Source organism: Panthera uncia, chromosome B1, assembly GCF_023721935.1.
Source record: "Panthera uncia isolate 11264 chromosome B1, Puncia_PCG_1.0, whole genome shotgun sequence".
NCBI classification, from domain to species: domain Eukaryota; kingdom Metazoa; phylum Chordata; class Mammalia; order Carnivora; family Felidae; genus Panthera; species Panthera uncia.
Genome location: NC_064811.1, coordinates 17,262,056 through 17,280,852, shown reverse-complemented (window position 1 = coordinate 17,280,852; position 18,797 = coordinate 17,262,056). Strand labels below are relative to the sequence as shown.

General features: G+C 39.5%; 1 protein-coding gene across 1 annotated transcript in view; it reads left to right on the top strand.

The window, feature by feature from the left end:
- Positions 1-18,797, top strand: part of ADGRA3 (adhesion G protein-coupled receptor A3) — a 134,326-nt gene that overhangs the window by 100,520 nt on the left and 15,009 nt on the right. The window contains exons 15-17 of the mRNA XM_049630007.1: positions 7,368-7,581; positions 7,793-8,001; positions 17,966-18,090. Of these exons, the coding sequence (XP_049485964.1) occupies positions 7,368-7,581; positions 7,793-8,001; positions 17,966-18,090 (548 nt within the window). The remainder of the gene's footprint in view (positions 1-7,367; positions 7,582-7,792; positions 8,002-17,965; positions 18,091-18,797) is intronic.

The window sequence follows — 18,797 nt, the reverse complement described above, 5'->3', positions numbered from 1 at the left end:
TGAATGAATGAATGAATATGGGCACTCAGTAAATAATGAATGAATGAATGAATGAATGAATGAATATGGGCACTCAGCAAATATTGAATGAATGAATGAATGAATGAATATGGGCACTCAGTAAATATTGAATGAAAGAAAGAAAAGAAGAGAAAACAAAGAAAAGAAGAAAAAAGAAAGAAAATTAATGTATTTTGTTACACCTTGCTATTGGTGACCTCCATAAGGAGAGCCAGCTTGCTGAATTTAGAAGCAGTCCAACTTCCCCCACTTCCCAGGACAATCTCAACCAGGCCAGAATGTCTAATGATAATATATTTACTTGATATAATATACTCAGAGGAAAATTCGCAAGATTTATTTGTTACTCTTGGTTCTGTGAGGGTACTCAATGCATCCAGCATTGCTTCTGCAGACCTGTTCCTTTCCTTGTTGTGTTTTTCGTTGGTAAAACATACCACAGAAGGCAGAGAAACAGCATCGCACACACACCCGAGAGAGAAAGGCATGTGCCTTTGAGGAGCACTTAAAATTGATGAACCCTTCTATCTTAGATGATCAGAGCTGGTAGAAAGGGATTACAAATGATGAAACCCTACATTTCATCAATTTCACAAGCTACCCCTCTGGGTAAGGAGAGCTTCTACCTGCCAAAGTCGAAAGCTTTAAATGAACACACTCAGATTTGTCAATTTCATACTATTCTATCCTTTTAAGATCATCTGTGGCCAGAAACCAAGGACACATTACACTATTATTCATGCTTCTTTGGTGGACATGATTAAACCGAGTGAAAAGGGAGTCTGTCCTTCGTGACACAAAATTAGTTAAAAATTGTAACGTCAACAGAGCAAAATGCTTTAGACTGTAACAGGAAACTACATTTGTAACTTTACACTAGGGCGGTTTTTACTCTTTACGCATGTCTTTTTCCTTTTTTTTTTAAAGCCTTGCATATACTAACTAGATACCATGTATATACTTTTGAATGGGAGAATATGCTAACATACAAAGTTAAACCTATAACAAGGAAGTTTTCCGTTAGCAATAGGAGCTTCTTGAATTGCTTTTTATTTTTGTTTTTGTTTTTTTTTTAACGTTTTTTAATTTATTTTTGAGACAGAGAGAGACAGAGCATGAACGGGGGAGGGGCAGAGAGAGAGGGAGACACAGAATCGGAAGCAGGCTCCACGCTCTGAGCCATCAGCCCAGAGCCCGACGCGAGGCTCGAACTCATGGACCATGAGATCATGACCCGAGCTGAAGTCGGACGCTTAACCAACTGACCCACCCAGGCGCCCCGTTGAATTGCTTTTTATATATTTCTTCAATCGCTGTCCTTCTGTCTTTACTACCATCACAGCCTGGTTTGGACTTCTAGATTACCTAAACCGTTGTGGCTTCCTATTTAGTCTTTGGGTCAACAGGCTCTTCCTTAAAAATCCATCCTCCTTATATAGATTGTCTACCTAGGGCTGGCATTCAGCAAGCATGTAGCAATTCAACCATGACAGTAAAGTACTGAAATACTTTCCTACCCTCTACCAGAGAGCTGTCATGCCAGTTCCCTGAGCGGCTCCTCAGCCCTGCTGGGCCTTCTGGGAACACCTCCTAGTCTGTCCACGCTTTAGTAACAAGTTCCAGGGCCGCAGAGCAGATAGTCTCCAGGAATCTTCCTGTTTGCAGAGGCTGTTCAACTTGTCTGTGTCCGTGTCATTTCACCTGGTTAATGTTGTTACTAGCATTATCCCTGGATCTACCCAACATGGAAATTGATCTCGAGTATCCTCTGATAAATACTCTTCATGTCTCTCTGGAAGCTGGCTGCCAGGGAGCTTCATCCTCTGGCATTTATCTGCCCTCCTGTGCCATCTTTCTTCCTGCCTCCTTTCTTCTGTCCACTAACAACCAACCCCCCCATGGTTCCTCTCCCAGCCTATTAGGTCAGTCTCATGCTAATTCTTCTGCTAGGATTCCTGGCTCCTCCCCTTCCCCTTCTCAGCAATTTGGTTGTGCATGCAGAAATACTGCCTTCAAGAAATCTTCCCTAATACTGTCCTGTCTATCCTCTCCCACCCTTATCTCCTTTATTTCTCCGTACTTTGTCACATTCTGTGCATCTCTTTGTCATTGCATGTTACACACAGGGGCCAAATGGTTTTCTCACCTCCTACACGGGAGGCTGAAGCTTGCTTGAGGGCAGAGTGCTTGAGTCACCAGTGAGCACCAATGCGGGCTGGCCAGGTGGAGACTGAATTAGCTGTCCTTGGACTCTTACAGCACCACATCTGTTCTTTTTTCTTAACCAAATGCTTCCTTCTCCTGTCGGTGCCATAACAGATTATATTAGCTCACCCAACAGTATCTGTTTTTCGATAATCTGCTGAGAGCTTTTAGAAATTGCTGGTGTTTTGAATTCAGTTGTAATGTAGTCTGGAAGAATTGGTTCTGTAAACTTTCCTCGACTGGAATTTAGAAATCAGTTTTTCTTGCGCATCCCATGTTTCCCTTGTCCGAGACCCCAACTGAAGTTCTCTAACTTTCCACACCAGTGGTGTATGTCTTCGGGCCCCCTGCCCTCCTTTCTGCCCCCTTTCCCACCCCACCCTCTTTCCCACTTCTGCCTGGTGAAAGCCTTGCTACTCTGTTTCTAAGACTCCATGCAGATTGTACCTTCCTTCTCTTCCTGAGAATTCATCACTGCCTGTTTGTTCCATAGTGCTTCGTCTGTTCTCCAGAATAACTCAAAGCTGATACTATGGTGAGCTGAGTTAGACTGAGAAGCCATGGGATATGGTGATAAAGAATTTGGTCTCTGCAGCCAGACGTTGTCTTTCTGCTCCCTAACTTAACAGCTGTGCAAACTTGAGCAAGCACCTTCACCTCTCTGAATGTCAGTTCCTCATTTGTTACATAGGCTTCAGGAAACAGTAGCTAAATCAAAGGGTTACTTGGAGGATTAAAGGAGGCAAATATGTAGACATTTACAGTAGTGTCCAGCACAGAGTAAGCCCTTAATAAATGTTAGTTCTTATTATTGTTTTATTGTTGTTATCTCTCCCCTGTTCGATTATCAATATTTGAGTTAGTGTCCGTGGCTTATTCATTGTTTATCTCCAGATCCTGCTCAGTGCCCACTACAGAGTAACAAAATATCCAATAAATACTGTTGAATAAAATTTAACAGCCAAAGCTTAATTAGCAAGGAAAGTCAGTTAATAAAAACTTCATGCTGAAGTCAAACGTAATTCCTGTTAATCTTTAGCAGTGAGATAATCAAAAAGTGGTATGCAGTTAATAACTAATTATTCACAAAAAAATTGGAGTGTATCATATCTATCTTTAAAATCAAGGGAGTAGATAGTTAAGACAGTATGAATCAATTAGTATTTTCTTGTTTTAAGGCAGGTGGTGCCTCTCTGACTTATTCAAATTTGTGTTAGAATTCCGCAGAATTGAACAAAGTTAGGATTTCAGAAAATTTTAACTTGCTAATTACACAGTGGCAGACGTTCAGGTTGTTTCATAAGGAAAGATGTTAAGATCCAATGGAAGTATTGGAGTTGACATCCTTTATGAAACTTAACGTTCTTCTTGACTTAATATCTTGTAAATAGGGAAATATACATGAATTTTGCCAATACAATAGTAAGAGCTCTGTGATAACATTAATTTTATGTGTGTTCATATTTGGTCGATTTTTAGTATTGAAATTAATACTAAAAGTGAATTGTAGAAGTCAAAATATGATGAGGTTCTAGATTATTGCTGGGAAGTCAGTTACTTGAAGACATTTTCTGTTTCCCCAGACTCCAGATAACCATTCGCCACACTGCGGTAGTAAGAGTAATAAAAATACCACCCACAGTGATGTGGCCTCTTATGCTTGTCATGGTCATGATCCCATGCGGTCCTTACAACCATTTGTTAGAAAGATCATTAGCTGCCTGTGACAGATGAGACCCAGAGAGTATAAACAAAATTGTGCAGTGTTAAGTGGCCACTAAGTGGTGAGGCTGGGACCCGTATCCTGGTTTCTTATTTCAGATCCTATGTTCTTTTCCCCAGGGTTGGCATATGATCTGCAGTAATAAAAATTAGACGCCAAAAACATATACGGTATTTCCCAAAGGGTTGTAAGAGAGGTTTTTCTAATTTATTAGCTCTAATTGCCCATGTGTATATCTTTCTATTGCTGCAATCCATACATTTAAAAATGAACAGAGGGTTAAATGGAATGACAGTCAGCGGCAAAAGGTAAAAATCATGGTAAATGTAACAAATGAGTGTTTCTCAGTGATTGTTTTCATTAGATTTACAGCTTTGCCATAATAAGTGTCACTTCTTTTAAGGAAATTAAATATACAAATATTATATTCTTCCTATAAAAATCCAGACATTCTGATACAGCTTTTCGGGCACCCCTAACCGTCCCCTCTCCATCCCAGGTCACCTGTGATAATATTTAACAATATTCCTTATTGGACTTTAAAGGATATTTCAGAAGCTACAGTATGTACAGCCTTGAATATGTAGCTTTCATCTGTCAACGATCTGAGTTTTTATTATTTGTTGTTGTTTGGATGTAGCTTTCATCTGTCAACGATCTGAGTTTTTATTATTTGTTGTTGTTTGGATGGTTTTACAAGTTTAAACTTGGATAGAAAACATTTTCTCACTGCTAGAAATTATAGATGTCATTTCCTTTTTTTCAGCTCTTTCAGAAAATGTTAGTATGTCTTCTTTTTAAAATTAATTTGATATACCATAAGTAATGCTTACCCAGAGACCTGTGCTTTTTGAGTCATTTTGTGTTCACAACAAAACTATATTATTGAATTTTATAGTTCTCAAGTTTTAATAAATGTCCAGTATGTAACGCTTTATCAGGAATTTGACCTTTTAACTAATCGATCTGTTGATGTATTTCCCTTTTTTCTGCACACCTATTTAAGATAAAGTTACATACATAGTAGAAATTTACTAGATTAGCGAGTGAATTTATAAGAAACTTTGTTTCTCTATCAGGTTATATTTTTAAGTGAGAACAGTAGAAACCTTTTTGTGTATTTTTCTTAGGCAAAATATTTTTTTTTTAATGTTTGTTTATTTTTGAGAGAGAGAGAGAGGACAGAGCATGAGCAGGGGAGGAACAGAGAGAGGGAGACACAGAATCTGAAGCAGGCTCCAGGCTCTAAGCTGTCAGCACAGAGCCCGACGTGGGGCCTGAACTCATGAACTGTGAGATCATGACCTGAGCCTAAGTCGGCCGCTTAACTGACTGTGCCACCCAGGTGCCCCTCTTAGAGTATTTCTACCAAATACCTTCTTGGCATCTTCCATTCAAAAGAAATATTCAAACTTCCAGTATTCAAACTTTTCAAAATACTTCATTCAACAGACATTTGTGTGTGTCCAGTGTGCTCCAAGATTGTTCTAAGCACAGCAGTTAAAAACTAATTTTAAAGTTAATCACTTGCTTAAATAGATCCTTTTTTAAAAATACAATCATGCCACACAGACTTTTGTTAGTTTTACAAACGATGGGTTACTTTTACCGATACAAGTGCCAGGAACTATTATTAGTGTAGAGGGTCCAGAAACATAAGGGAGATTATCTGTACTCAAAAATCCTGCTACTCTGGTTAAAGGGGCAGACAGTGAGTTACACTGTGAAATGCTCATATTAGCAATGAGATATGTGTGCAGAATCCCGCATGAGGCCACAAGAGGGAGCAGCTAACTGGAAAAGCAGTGTGATAGGGAGTCATGTAATTAATCATCCAAAAAAGCCCCCTTTTAAGGATGTCTTTCTCCTGGCTGTCAACCGCTCTTAACCCTGGGCCATCTTTGATCTTGCTAGAAATCAGATTTGCCCAGTTCAAGAGTTGGCCAGACAAAAGAATGGTAGAGCATTTCAGCAAGGGGTCCTGGCACGTACAGCACACACAGTGGCATAAAACACATATGAAATCTTGAAGATCGAAAAATTCAAGGTGGAGATATAGGGGATTTTAGAAGGTGAATTTGAGATGTAGATTTTAGCCAAATTATATGATGTACTTACAATTGGGGGCAGCGATCCCTAAACGTTGGAGAGCCAAGGTGTTCTTTAAAATAACAAGGTCAGATGTATATATATTTTTTAATTTTTAATGTTATTTATTTTTGAGAGAGAGAGTGTGAGCGGGGGAGAGACAGAGAGAGAGGGCTCGAACTCGTGAATCATGAGATCATGACCCGAGCCGAGGCCAACACGTAACCAACTGAGCCACCCAGGCGCCCCTGAGATGTATTTCTTTTTCTTTTCTTTTTAAAAAAATTTTTTTTAATGTTTATTTATTATTTTTGAGACAGAGAGAGATGGAGCATGAACGGGGGAGGGTCAGAGAGGGAGACACAGAATCTGAAATAGGCTCCAGGCTCTGAACTGTCAGCACAGAGCCCGACGCGGGGCTCGAACTCACGGACCGCGAGATCATGACCTGATCTGAAGTCGGACGCTTAACAGACTGAGCCACCCAGGCGCCCCCTGAGATATATTTCTTAAGAGGAAATTCTGTTGATAGCGTGGACATTGGATTGGAGAGAGATTGATGCCAAGAGAAAAACTTTGTGATAAATTCCTAAAATAGGGATTTTTTTCAGATGGTTAATTATTTGCCTGCCTGGCATATGAATTTATTTTTTATTGAATGCCGAGTAATTTATAATTTAAAAATCCTGTAAAACACTCCACGATCAGCCAGCATTACTAGCTCTTCTATTTGTTACTGTGTTTTTTCCAACAGGATGTGTTTCTTAGTCTCAGGGATACTTCTGCTAAAATGAGAGTTTGTTTGAATCTATTTCTATTAAGTCTGTAGAATTTCTTTTTTTGTTGTTGTTTGACAGTTCGAATCCGTCATAAATCACCTTTAGAGTTCCGTAAGTCCAAATTAATTAAACTCAGATTTGTGATATGCTGCATTGGTGCTTATTTCTGTAATTGATCATTATAAAATTGATGCAAAGAGTGATCACTGAGATCCCTGATCTGTTTAATGCATCGACTTCAGCAGTATGTGTTATCATGGGAAAATTCACTTCGTAGTTGGAAATAATTCCTTATTTACTACTTCAACTCTTTGAACTATAGTTCCCATTTCTCTTTCTTTTATGCTTCTTTTCCTCTGTGCTTTTGTGTGGTGTTCAGATACTTCGCTTAACCGATAAGTTATTTTAACTATTAAATTTCATATGTATACATTTTAAGAAACGGTTCAGTGTACAAATAGGAAACATTCGTAGCTGTCTAAAATATTCTTCCTGGTTTCTGCGTGCTAATGTGGCAACCTTTCTTTGCTTTTGTTTTTGTGTGTATTCAGAATACTATCGTGGAAGCTTCCATTCAGCTTCCTCCTTCCCTTTTCTCACCAAAGCAAAAAAGGGAAGTCAGACCAACTGATGACTCTCTCTACAAGCTTCAACTCCTCGCGTTCCGCAACGGAAAGCTTTTCCCAGCCACTGGGAATTCAACAAATTTGGCTGATGATGGAAAACGGCGTACGGTGGTTACCCCAGTGATCCTCACCAAAATAGGTTTGTTACGTAGGCATATGTTACCCTGGAGTTGCTGGACAATGTGACTTTAATGATACACTGTACCTGAAAGTGCTTAATTCTGTTCCTTCTCATTTTAATGAGTCACTAGTGAAAAAAGACACTGCAGAGTACCCATTAGAGTGTAAGTTGACATTTTATTGTTTATGAAGTTTGTTTCAGAAATATAGTTATTTCCCGTTTCCTCCAGATGGTGTGAATGTAGATCCCCACCACATCCCTGTTAATGTGACACTGCGTCGAATCGCGCACGGAGCAGATGCTGTGGCCGCCCAGTGGGATTTCGATTTGCTGAATGGACAAGGAGGCTGGAAGTCAGATGGGTGCTATATACTCTACTCGGATGAAAATATCACCACCATGCAGTGCAACTCCCTTAGTAACTATGCAGTTTTAATGGTACGGCAGTTGTTAACTTGATGCACATAAACACTAAATTTCCTCATTTTTTTCCCTATGTGTAGTTAAATGAAGATTTTTTAAAAAGAACTTTTAACATAAATTGTTACCTGTAGTTAAGGGGTGATACTTGGTGTAATTCTGAGTTTAAAGGGAAATTAAGTTACTACGAAATGCAGTGTGTGGGATTGAATTTGGTTACAGGGATTTTCAGTAAACTTTATAAGTGAGACAGTTCAACTAAACTTTGACCTTCTGAAAATTTGGAGACATTTGGGTCTATACAGTCTAACTCTTCACCAGGAAAGAGTGACTCATTTGCCCAGAGATACACAGTGGATAGTGAGGGATTTTCCTTTTTTGCCATCGTGCACCTTCTTCCACTATACATCATAATTTTTAGACTCTTCAATTTAGAGTAACAGTGGCAGTTTCTGTTTAGTTACTGTAACTGACGGTATTGACATAGTTAAGGCCTTTTCACTTTTAATGCTAATCAAGCTGCTGTTGTTTTCTGTTACTTACCACTGTTCCTACCTGTCAGTCTTTGGTAGCCAGTTTCTTTAGTCTGAGAGAAACTAAAATGTATGGATGTATATCAATGTGTATATGAATGTGTAGGAACGGGTCTTATTATTAGTGACTTACCTAAGTGAGTCGGATTCCTGAGCTGATAATTGTGAAATTAGCCATGCTATTTGTATTTTTTATATTACAGTATATAAATGGAGTAGTACACATGGATTTGGAGAACAGTAGAAGGAATTACTTACGAATCTGAAAGGCATTTCCAAGAAGTCATACAGGACTAGCCTGGGAGTGAGGAAGCTTATGTTTATGTTCCTGCCCCCAGCTCTGAATCTGTTATCTAGATAATATTTTATCAAAGCTGAGTGATCTCGAAACGTGATATATCTTAAAAAAATTTTTTTTTAATGTTTATTTATTTTTGAGACAGAGACAAAGCATGAGCAGGGGAGGGCAGAGAGAGAGGAAGACACAGAATCTGAAACAGGCTCCAGGCTCTGAGCTGTCAGCACAGAGCCTGACACGGGGCTTGAACTCATGAGCCGTGAGACCATGACCTGAGCTGAAGTCGGATGCTTAACCGACTGAGCCACCCAGGCACGCCGAAACATGATATATCTTAATTTTTGTAAATTCTTCTTTTCTTAACAAATGTGCATTTACCACTAGAAGTGATCTTGAAGCAAGCTTGAAGTAGGATAAATTTTCCTGAACTCCTTTTTTGTTTTTTTCTTTGTACCTCTGCTAAGCATATACTTACCCAGTAGCTGGTCAGACACGTAGAGGAGTGACTATATTGTTCAGCAGGGCGTAAAGATGGTCTTTCAGTGACCTCCATTAATATGTGGGTTATTTAGCTTGGCTGACGGTGGATAGAGTCTACACTAGTCAGACTCAGCCATATTTGTTTAAGTCATTGATCCTTTTCTTGTGCATGGTTCTTGTTGATAAGTTTAGGCTTCTGACAAATAGAAGATGTTTGATGTCTGTAAGTCTGGTGTCTGTAAGTTCACATTTTATTATTTTGTAGTAACCTTTCACATTAAAGCATGAAGCATTAATTAACGTATGAAGCACTTTCTTTCACTTTTAAAGTGTTGTCATTCAGGTTTTGATTATAAAATAACATGAAACTAGAAAGTACTGGAGGAAAAATACTAGAGATACAGCATTGTCTGAACTTTATATAATAATCAGAAAAATTTGGGTAAAATAAATGAAACAAAACACACACAAAAGGCATTTTATAAGCTTCACTGTTAATGACATGATACTGCACGTGTGAAACTTTTATTTTTACTTAATACTAGTTTAAAGCATCTATTTTTAACTTCCTTAGTTGTTCTTCTAAACTATTTAAATTGGTATAATCCTTTTCTAGAAAGAATAAGCTATTTTATCTTTCATGCTTTTCATCTTTTAAAAAATGTAATACACAGTTCTTATTTAAAGCTAAAATACAGTATTGAGATATTTTTCTATTTTCACAGAATATCCCTTTCTTTTGCTTTTTAAAAATATAACTGTGCCATCTAGAGGCTGCAAAGTGAAATGTATCTGAAATTATTGACAAAATTATAATAAAGTTAGTATATGGGATTTTTAGAGTTGCTAATTAAACATAAAGGCAGAGCTAATTAAATTATACCTATTCTTAAGTAAATATATGTTCTAAGATAAAAGTGGTGTCTTCAAAATAATGGAAGGCAGCATCTTTTTTCCTTACCTGACACTATTTTGAATAATAGATAAAATCCTATTTTTCTTGAAAACTGTCTTAAAATACATGGCTTTATATAGAAAATCTAAATTCCTAATTCGGCATTAAAAATCTTTTTTCTGATCTGGTTTTAAATAACTTTGTATTTAAAAAAATGAGACAGAAAGAATATATTGGTTTGCAAATCTGGAATAGATACCGTAGTTTGATTTAGTAGATGTCCTGTGGTAACCAATCATGTCTATCCTCAGTCTTGATGGGAGAGAAAAAACTTACATAGAAATTGGGTTTGTTGGAATTATATGATCCGAAAAATAGGAATTGAGGCAGGAAGATTCCTAGAAGTTGGGGTGAGTAGGAGACAAAAAAACCTGAATAGCCAGGAGGCGATGAGTAGGGTCAGACAATTTACATAGCACTTAATACTTTAGTCGGTGATAGGCACAAAAATGTGTAATGACCTCAGTGCCTTGATTCCTTTTTGTTACCGTATTCACACAGAAATACATGAAACTAAAGAGTACTCATTTGTTTTTACGTCTTTCTAGTGCAGGTTTGAATCTTTGTTTATATAAAACTTGCTGAATGAAAGCAAACTACAGCTTTGTCTACTCTATAACTGAACGTGAATGTTAGCACCGTTGGGTTTTTTTTCTTTATAATTCTTAAATAGGTTCTACATTCACACAGATCAAGTGTTTTGATTATTTCTGCACATTAACGTAGAGTGAAAACTTGGCCTCCACCCCTCTCCCCCATCACAGTCATTCTGCACCAAATAGGTAACCTGTCACTAATAAAAGTTTCTTTCCTGTTGTTGAAGAGATGTTCATGTATGTTGAAACAAAATGAATAGGTAGTCCTCTTTTCTTCCATTTTTACATGAAGGTTGCATGCTGCAAATGTTGTTTCAGGCCATGCTTTTTTTCTGTGTCTCTAATGATGATGATGATGTCCATGGAACAATTTATCTTATAATAAAGATATCTTTATGATGATACCTTAGGATGATATGATTCTGGTGGCTAATTTTCATTAAGTGCTCATGTATTGGGCATTCTTGTGAAGTCTTTACATGCATCAACTTATTTGGTCATCAGAGCTACCTCACAAGGTCTAATACTATTATCATTACCCCCAGTTGACAGATGGAGAACCTGAGGCATAGCGAGGTTAAGCACCGCCCAACTTGATAAAGTTAGTGTCGCAATTGAGATTTGAATTCAGAGTCCAGAAATCTGTGTTCTTAATTGCTCTACTAAATCTCCTTTCAGAAATCTTTCTATATCTTCCTCATTCTTTTTTACTGTTGAATATTATTTATGCCCCTACCATGATTTATTTAGGTATTCCTCTCTTGTTTCTAGTAATTGCCGTGCACGATATTAGTTTGCACATTTAATAGAAAATCTGCAGGATAAATTTTCTAAAGTGGGATTGGTAATCAAAGGGGACCAGTTGTGTTCCGTGGAGGTATTGGGCAGAGTGCACAGATAGATCTGAAGTGTCTGGCTTAATGATATTTTTATGTGAATATGCACATTTGGCTACCATCAAGATCAAGATTTTTGCTCGAGCACTTGTTAGCTCTTCTATGCTTCTTTTTAGTTAATCCCACCATCATCTCAAGAGGTATCCCCCCACCCCCTTATGTCTATCACCATAGATCAGTTTTGCCTGCTTTTCAGCTTCATAAAATGAAATTTTACAGCATGTACTCATTTATATCTGATGCCTTTCCCATCATTACATCTATGAAATACATCTTTGTTTTTACATATGGCAGCAGCGTATTCTTTTTCATGCTACATAGTTCTTTGGAGGAAAATACCAAAACTTGTATGTTCTACTCTTTATGGGCATTTGAGCTGTTGCTAGTTTCAGGCATTCAAAGCAAGCTGCTACGAGTATTCACATACTTGGTTTTTGGCAGACAGAGGCACTCAGGAGTGGGATTACTGGATTGTATGTACCCGTATATTTAGCTTTGGTAGCTAATGCCATACAGTTAACCAGAGTGGTTATTTTGGTTTATAGTCTCACCAGTAATGAGAGTTTTCGTTGCTCCACATCCTTGCCAGTGGTTGGTAGTGTTAAGTCTTTAATTTTAGCCTTTAGTGGGGGTATTATGATGTATCTTTGTGGTTTTAATTTGTCGTTCTCTGTTGACTAGTGATGCTGAGCACCTCTCCATTTTCTTGTTGTGAGTTTGGGTATCCCTTTATTGTGAAGTTCTTGCTCAAATCTTGCCTCTTTGTTTTCATTATCTTTGGCTTTTATTTTTCTCATTCAGTTTTATTGAGATATAATTGACATGCAACACTGTGTAAGGTGTGCAGCATGACTAGACTTCCATATATTATGAAATGATCACCACAGTAAGCTTAATGAGCATCTGTTATCTCATATAGAAACTAAAAAAAGAAAGAAAGGAAAGTTTGAAGCTCTACTCTCTCAGCAGCTTTCAAATATACTGTTCAGTAGTGTTATCTTATAACTGGACGTTTGTACCTTTTAACCATCTTCAGCTGTCCTCCCTCCTTCCATGCTCTGCCTCTAGTAACCACAAAAATGATCTCTCTCTGTGAGGTTGGTTGGTTTGTATTTTGTTCATTTATATTGCTTTGTTTGTTTTTAAGATTCTACATATAAATCTTGCCTATTTTTAGTTTGGTATCTGTTTTTTTCTTATGATTTATAGGAATTGTTGATATGAATTGTGAATAGGAGCTCTTTGTTGGATTTATGTGTTTAAAATGTCTTCTCCCAGGGGCTCCTGGGTGGCTCAGTCGGTTGAGCGTCCAACTCTTCATTTCGGCTCAGGTCATGACCTCATGGTCTGTGATATCGACCCCCGCGTCAGGCTCTGCACTGACAGCACAGAGCCTGCTTGGGATTCTCTCTCTCTCTCCCTCTTTCTGCTCCTCCCCTCCTCGTGCATGTGCTCTTTCTCTCAAAATAAATAAATAAAATAAAAAAAAAAACGTATTTTCTCCCAGGGCATGCATGCCTTAATGAGTTTGGGCTGTTGTAACAGAATACTGTTTATATAAGCAACAGATTTCTCACAGTTCTGGAGGCGAGAAGGCCAAGATCAAGGTGCCAGCAGAGTCAGTGTTTGGTGAGGGCCTGCTTGTTGGTTCATAGATGGTGTCTCACATGGTGGAAAGGGCAAGGAAGCTGTCTGTGGTCTCTTTTATAAAGGTGCTAATCTCAGTCATGAGACCACGATCCTGTCCTAATCACCTCCCAAAGACCCCACCTCCTAATACCATCAAATTGGGAATTAGGATTTCAACATATGGATTTGGGAGGGGTGCAAGCATTCAGTCTTTAAAAGCGACTTTTTCCTTTTTCTTTTAATGTTGTCTTTTTATGTACAGAGTTTCTTAATTTTTCTAAAGTTTTGCTTTTTATAGTTAGTGCTTTTTATTTCCTCTTTTAAAAAACTCTTCCTATCTCAAGATTATGAAGATACTCTTTGTTTTCTTTAAGAAGCTTTAATGTTTTTTATCTTTTACATATAGGTCCATGATTTCGACTGGAATTGACCTTTGTATATGGTGTGAGGTAGGGGGAGCCTTTTTGTTCCATAGGGGAAAAATTAAAAGCAGCATAGAAGTCATATCCTTTATTAATTCTTCATTTTTTATTTTAGAGCCTCTTTTAAATTTTATTTTTGGTGAGCTTTTTAATACTTCTTTGTAGTCTGACAAACGGGATACCCTGTGGTATTTTCTTTGAACTTGATTCCATTCTTCAGATCATGGTGAGTTTACATAATTACAGATTGATAGTTAATCTTATACTTTTTTATTTTTTATATGAGGGAGACAGGGAGAACACAAGTGGGGGAGGGGCAGACAGGGAGAGAGATTCCCAAGCAGGCTCCACCCTGCCAGCGCAGAGCCTGATGTGGGGCTGGAACTCACAAAAAGATCATGACTTGAGCCGAAACCAAGAGTCAGATGCTTAATTGTCTGAGCCACCCAGCTGCCCCTATAATTACTCTTATTATTAATATAATGACAATGGATTATTTAAAACTGCCAGTGACTTTATATTTAGTAAGTCTTGGGCTAGAAGTAACATGCAAATGTATGAATCTATTTTTATCAAGTTAACAAAGATTTTCAAAAACTCTTCTTCTTCCCTTTATTTGGGTCCTTAATCATCATCTTTGTGTGGGGTTTTTTTGTTGTTTTTTTTGTTTTGTTTTGTTTTGTTTTTTTGGAACACCTTCAGGTGTTTGGATACCTTCTGCCTGCTCTGGCAAAGTTAGCTTCTATGAAAAACTATACTTTTCACTTCCTTTCTCCATTATTTTCTTAAAATTTGTACTGTAAAGAGTGAACAGTATCACTCTGATGGTCTGTTATGTACACTTGCAAATGTTGAGTTTTTCTCTCCTCAAAGGTACCTCCTGGTGGTCATATATTTGGGTGGTGTATTAGTGATCTTTGTGCTATTGTATCACAAAGCTTATGTATATAACTGAAAATAATTTTAATTCAGATTTATATTTTGTTGCTTTAGATATTTAACTTCTATACTATCCTAATCTCCTCAGTTGTCTCAGTAGTCTTACATTCTTGTATTTTAATGCCATCAAGATAGGAGGATTTCTTACCTTATTTTGTTTCCTTTATACCTGACATCTGTAAATCATGGTGGCCCAGAGCAGTCAGCTGCTTTTTTTAAATGGTTATATACTAAGTGGTTCATAAGTACCTGCAGAATAGCCTCAATTTCTCCCTTGGCCCTCAAAGCCTAAAGTTAACTGTTTACTGCCTGGCACTTTATCCCTTTCCTTGGTCAGTCTCTCAGCAGGAGTTCTTTTCCATTTGGGCAGGTCAGTTCGTTGTGATCATCAAAAATGCCCCAGTAGGGCACCTCTGGGTGGTTCAGTCAGTTAAGTTGTAAGATCAGATCCCCATCTCGCAGTTTGTGAGTTCGAGCCCTGTGTCAGGCTCGGTGCTGATGTGCGGAGCCTGCTTGGGATTCTCTTTTTCCCTTTCTTTCTGGTCACACCCCCAACTCCGGCTCTCTGTCTCTCAAGATGCGTAAATATGCCCCAATAGAAGCAGTGCCCTGTGAAACTGGTGACGGTAGCACCTGTGCCTTTCTCTAGCTATAACTTGGAATTATAAGAGTCTTTGCCCTTTATTTCAGCCTCTAGTTTCTTTCATCTACTGTGTTTTATTTACTTGGCTTTTGAAAATACTAATTGCTTTTATTTTTTAAATTTTATTTAAAATATTGTTTGTTTATTTGAGGAGAGAGAGGGTGGGGGAGGGGCAGAGAGAGAGACTCCCAACCAGGCTCTATGCTGTCAGCACAGAGCCCGACCCAGGGCTTGATCTCACAAACTGTGAGACTGTGACCTGAGCCAAAATCAAGAGTCAGACGCTTAACTGAGCAAGCCACCCAGGCTCCGCAGTGCTGGCTTTTAAATGTAATTACTATACACGGTATATTTTGAGAACTGAATTGGAAGTTTGAAGTTTCATTAGCTATTTTAAAAAAAATTTTTTTTTTTTTATGTTTTTATTTATTTTTGAGACAGAGAGAGACAGAGCATGAGCAGGGGAGGGGCAGAGAGAGAGGGAGACACAGAATCTGAAGCAGGCTCCAGGCTCTGAGCTGTCAGCACAGAGCCTGACGTGGGGCTCAAACTCATGGACCGTGAGATCATGACCTGAGCCGAAGTCAGATGCCCAACTGACTGAGCCACCCAGGCTCCCCAAAGTTTCATTAGCTATTATGCAGACACCTGTGTTGTTACTCTCAACAAGGCCCATGGATGGCACGTTTGCATGCCCCCCGCCGGCTCCTACCCAGACCTTGCCAGGTGATTGGTAGTGTCTTCACTGTATAGTGGGGTAACTCTTCCGGAATCACGTAGCCAGCACGTAAGTGGGGACGTGTTACTGAACGTTTCCTAGAGGAACGTACAATGAGTGGTGCACGGAAGGAGTCTGAAGACGAAACCCTGGCTACTGAAAGCTTATCTTTAGTTATTCATCGTGCACTGGAATAGTAGTTTCCTGTAGAAATGAAGAAGAAACGTGTCTGCTTTTACTAGCATCTAACTGGCTCTCGTTGCCCCAGTGTGTTTTTGAGTTTTCCCATTGATATTCTGGACTTGTGGCAAAATGTGAACACACTGAGGCCCTGTGCTATTGACTAATCTCGTGGGCATCTCGCAAGGGCTGGTTGCTCAGACCTTGTGGCCATAGGACTTTTCTCTTGTATTTTCTCTTTTTGGTACTTAGTTTACAGCCTGTCAGCTCTCGAGGGCTGGGACTGTGTTCCGCGGTTCGCTGAATACCCGGGGTTTGGCACAGCTCCTGGCCGTGGCGGGTACCCAATTAACGTTTGTCAAATAAATAGATGAATTGCAGGTTTGAGACCCATCACAGCGTAGTGGAACACTCAGACTGGAATTCAATTTCCCTTGTTGCATCTCCAGTTTCTTATTAACTGTGATTTTTGTCAGGCCCCGTGAGCCTCTGTTCATCATTTGTTACGGTGAGGGGCTTGTTAAGGTGTTCTGATAAGATCTTTTTAGATCCATAATTGTATTGTGTCGGCTTCCCATTCTTCTGTGGGAAAATTTGCCCCCTTTTCCATCTAGCTTTTCTGGATGTGTCCGGCACCTTCAGATTAAAGATGTGTTTCCTGTGAACTACTTCCTGCATCCAGCTGTCATTTTGTAGCCTCCAGAGTCTGTCTAGAAGGATCATGTGGTGACGGGATCTGGTGACTCTACAGCTTGGACTTCTACAACCCTTATTGTCTGGCATGGTGGCTGTAGCCGGCACGGAAGCCGCGTTCCCAGCCTGTTTTGGTCCTTTACGAGGAAGAAGCCTTATGTGTCTACTGTTTTCATTGTAGTGGGGGCACTGTCTGCATCGTGTTGGAGAACACAGACTTGGCAGCCACGTTCTCTTGGACCTAATCCTCACGGAACTTAACCTCTCTGCTCCTCAGTTGTTCAAACTATGAAATGGGGCCCGTGATTTGTGTACCTCATAGAGTTAACTTGCTGTGAGGTGCTGGCCTAGTGCCTGGATTATCATAAATGCCAAATGAGTGATTTGCCGTTATTTTACGGTATTGATTTTTGAGCTCTTCGCTCCCAAAACCGTGTTGCCTTTACCGTCCTCAGACGTTGTTGTGATCTGATCGTGCATCCCTCTCCCCTGTGACTTGCATTTCTTCATGGGCAGGACCCATGTCTGACCCTTGTGTCCCCAGCGCCTTACACGGTGTTTAGTCCACTTGTGTTTGCTGGCCTTGGAGCTAAGCTTGCCTGCACAGGTTGGGAACGTCTGTCTGGGCTTGGCTGTCTCGGAGGTACTGCTGGGCTGTGCCTTATCACAAGGCTGCTGCTGTCTGTCACCCTTGTAGCAAAGTCAGTATGCAGATTTGCAAAGCCGACGTACAACAAGGTACGTGTGTGCGTGTATGTATGTATGCATGTGTGTGTGTACACATACACACATACACGAACACAGCCTAAGTGCACACACCGTAGTAGTTTACACGGTGGGAGTCAGAAAGGCAGAGTAAGGTGTGAGGAAAACAGCATGAAACATTGGTCCTCGAATAAAATGAAGACATCATAAAGGTCAGAGTGTTTTAGTCTCTGGAGAACATCTCCGCATGTCCAGAACAGTGCTCCCAGAATGGTCCTTCCTTTTCTCCCCCCAGGATTTGACGGGATCTGAACTCTACACCCAGGCGGCCAGTCTTCTGCACCCCGTGGTTTACACCACCGCTGTCATCCTTCTCTTGAGCCTCTTGGCGGTCATCATCAGTTACATATACCATCGCAGGTAAGAAGGGGAACTTGGTGAATGGAGGACTTTGACTTGGAGGGTGTTTTTCACCTTGAATGAGGATAAAGCTGAGTTTTAACACCGTGCTATCCTTCCAAAGTAAGAGCAGTTCCTTGAGAACGCTTCAAGCCTCCTTCATTTCATGCAGTTTGAGACATAAGTAATTAGTCCATGCGGTGGTAAATTCATCTTTTATAGCATCCAGTCTGTTTGTATCTGGGAAAGAACATGGGAGGGATGTGTTGGAGGCGGGGAGGTGAGGCTTGGGGACAACCGTGGGTGAGGGGAGCCGGAGGCCTCTTACCCGTAGCCGTGTCGTCCAGCTCCAGACTGTGGTGGTATGTGTGTTTTATGACTTTTTGCAGGTTGCGATATTCTTTATTTTAAAGATGGCATTTGTAAGAAAGTTTGTGGCATTTCAGTGTGGGATATGGTTTCTGTTAATTGGAGGCAGAGCTACAGAAACTTTTATTTTATGGTAGGAACTAGAGGGATTCGCTAAGCAAAAATTCACTTCACAAGAGGTTTTGCCAGAATGTATTTTCCTTTTTAAGCTGGACATATATGGCATTTCTTGACATTTAGTTAAGAAACAAAAGGAGATTTTGATGTTAAAAAAAGAAAGATTTCAGCATTTTGTTACGAAAGGCCAGGAAGAAATGCACTGGGCATTTAGACGCGTTATCCTAGTAGGTCAGAAAAAG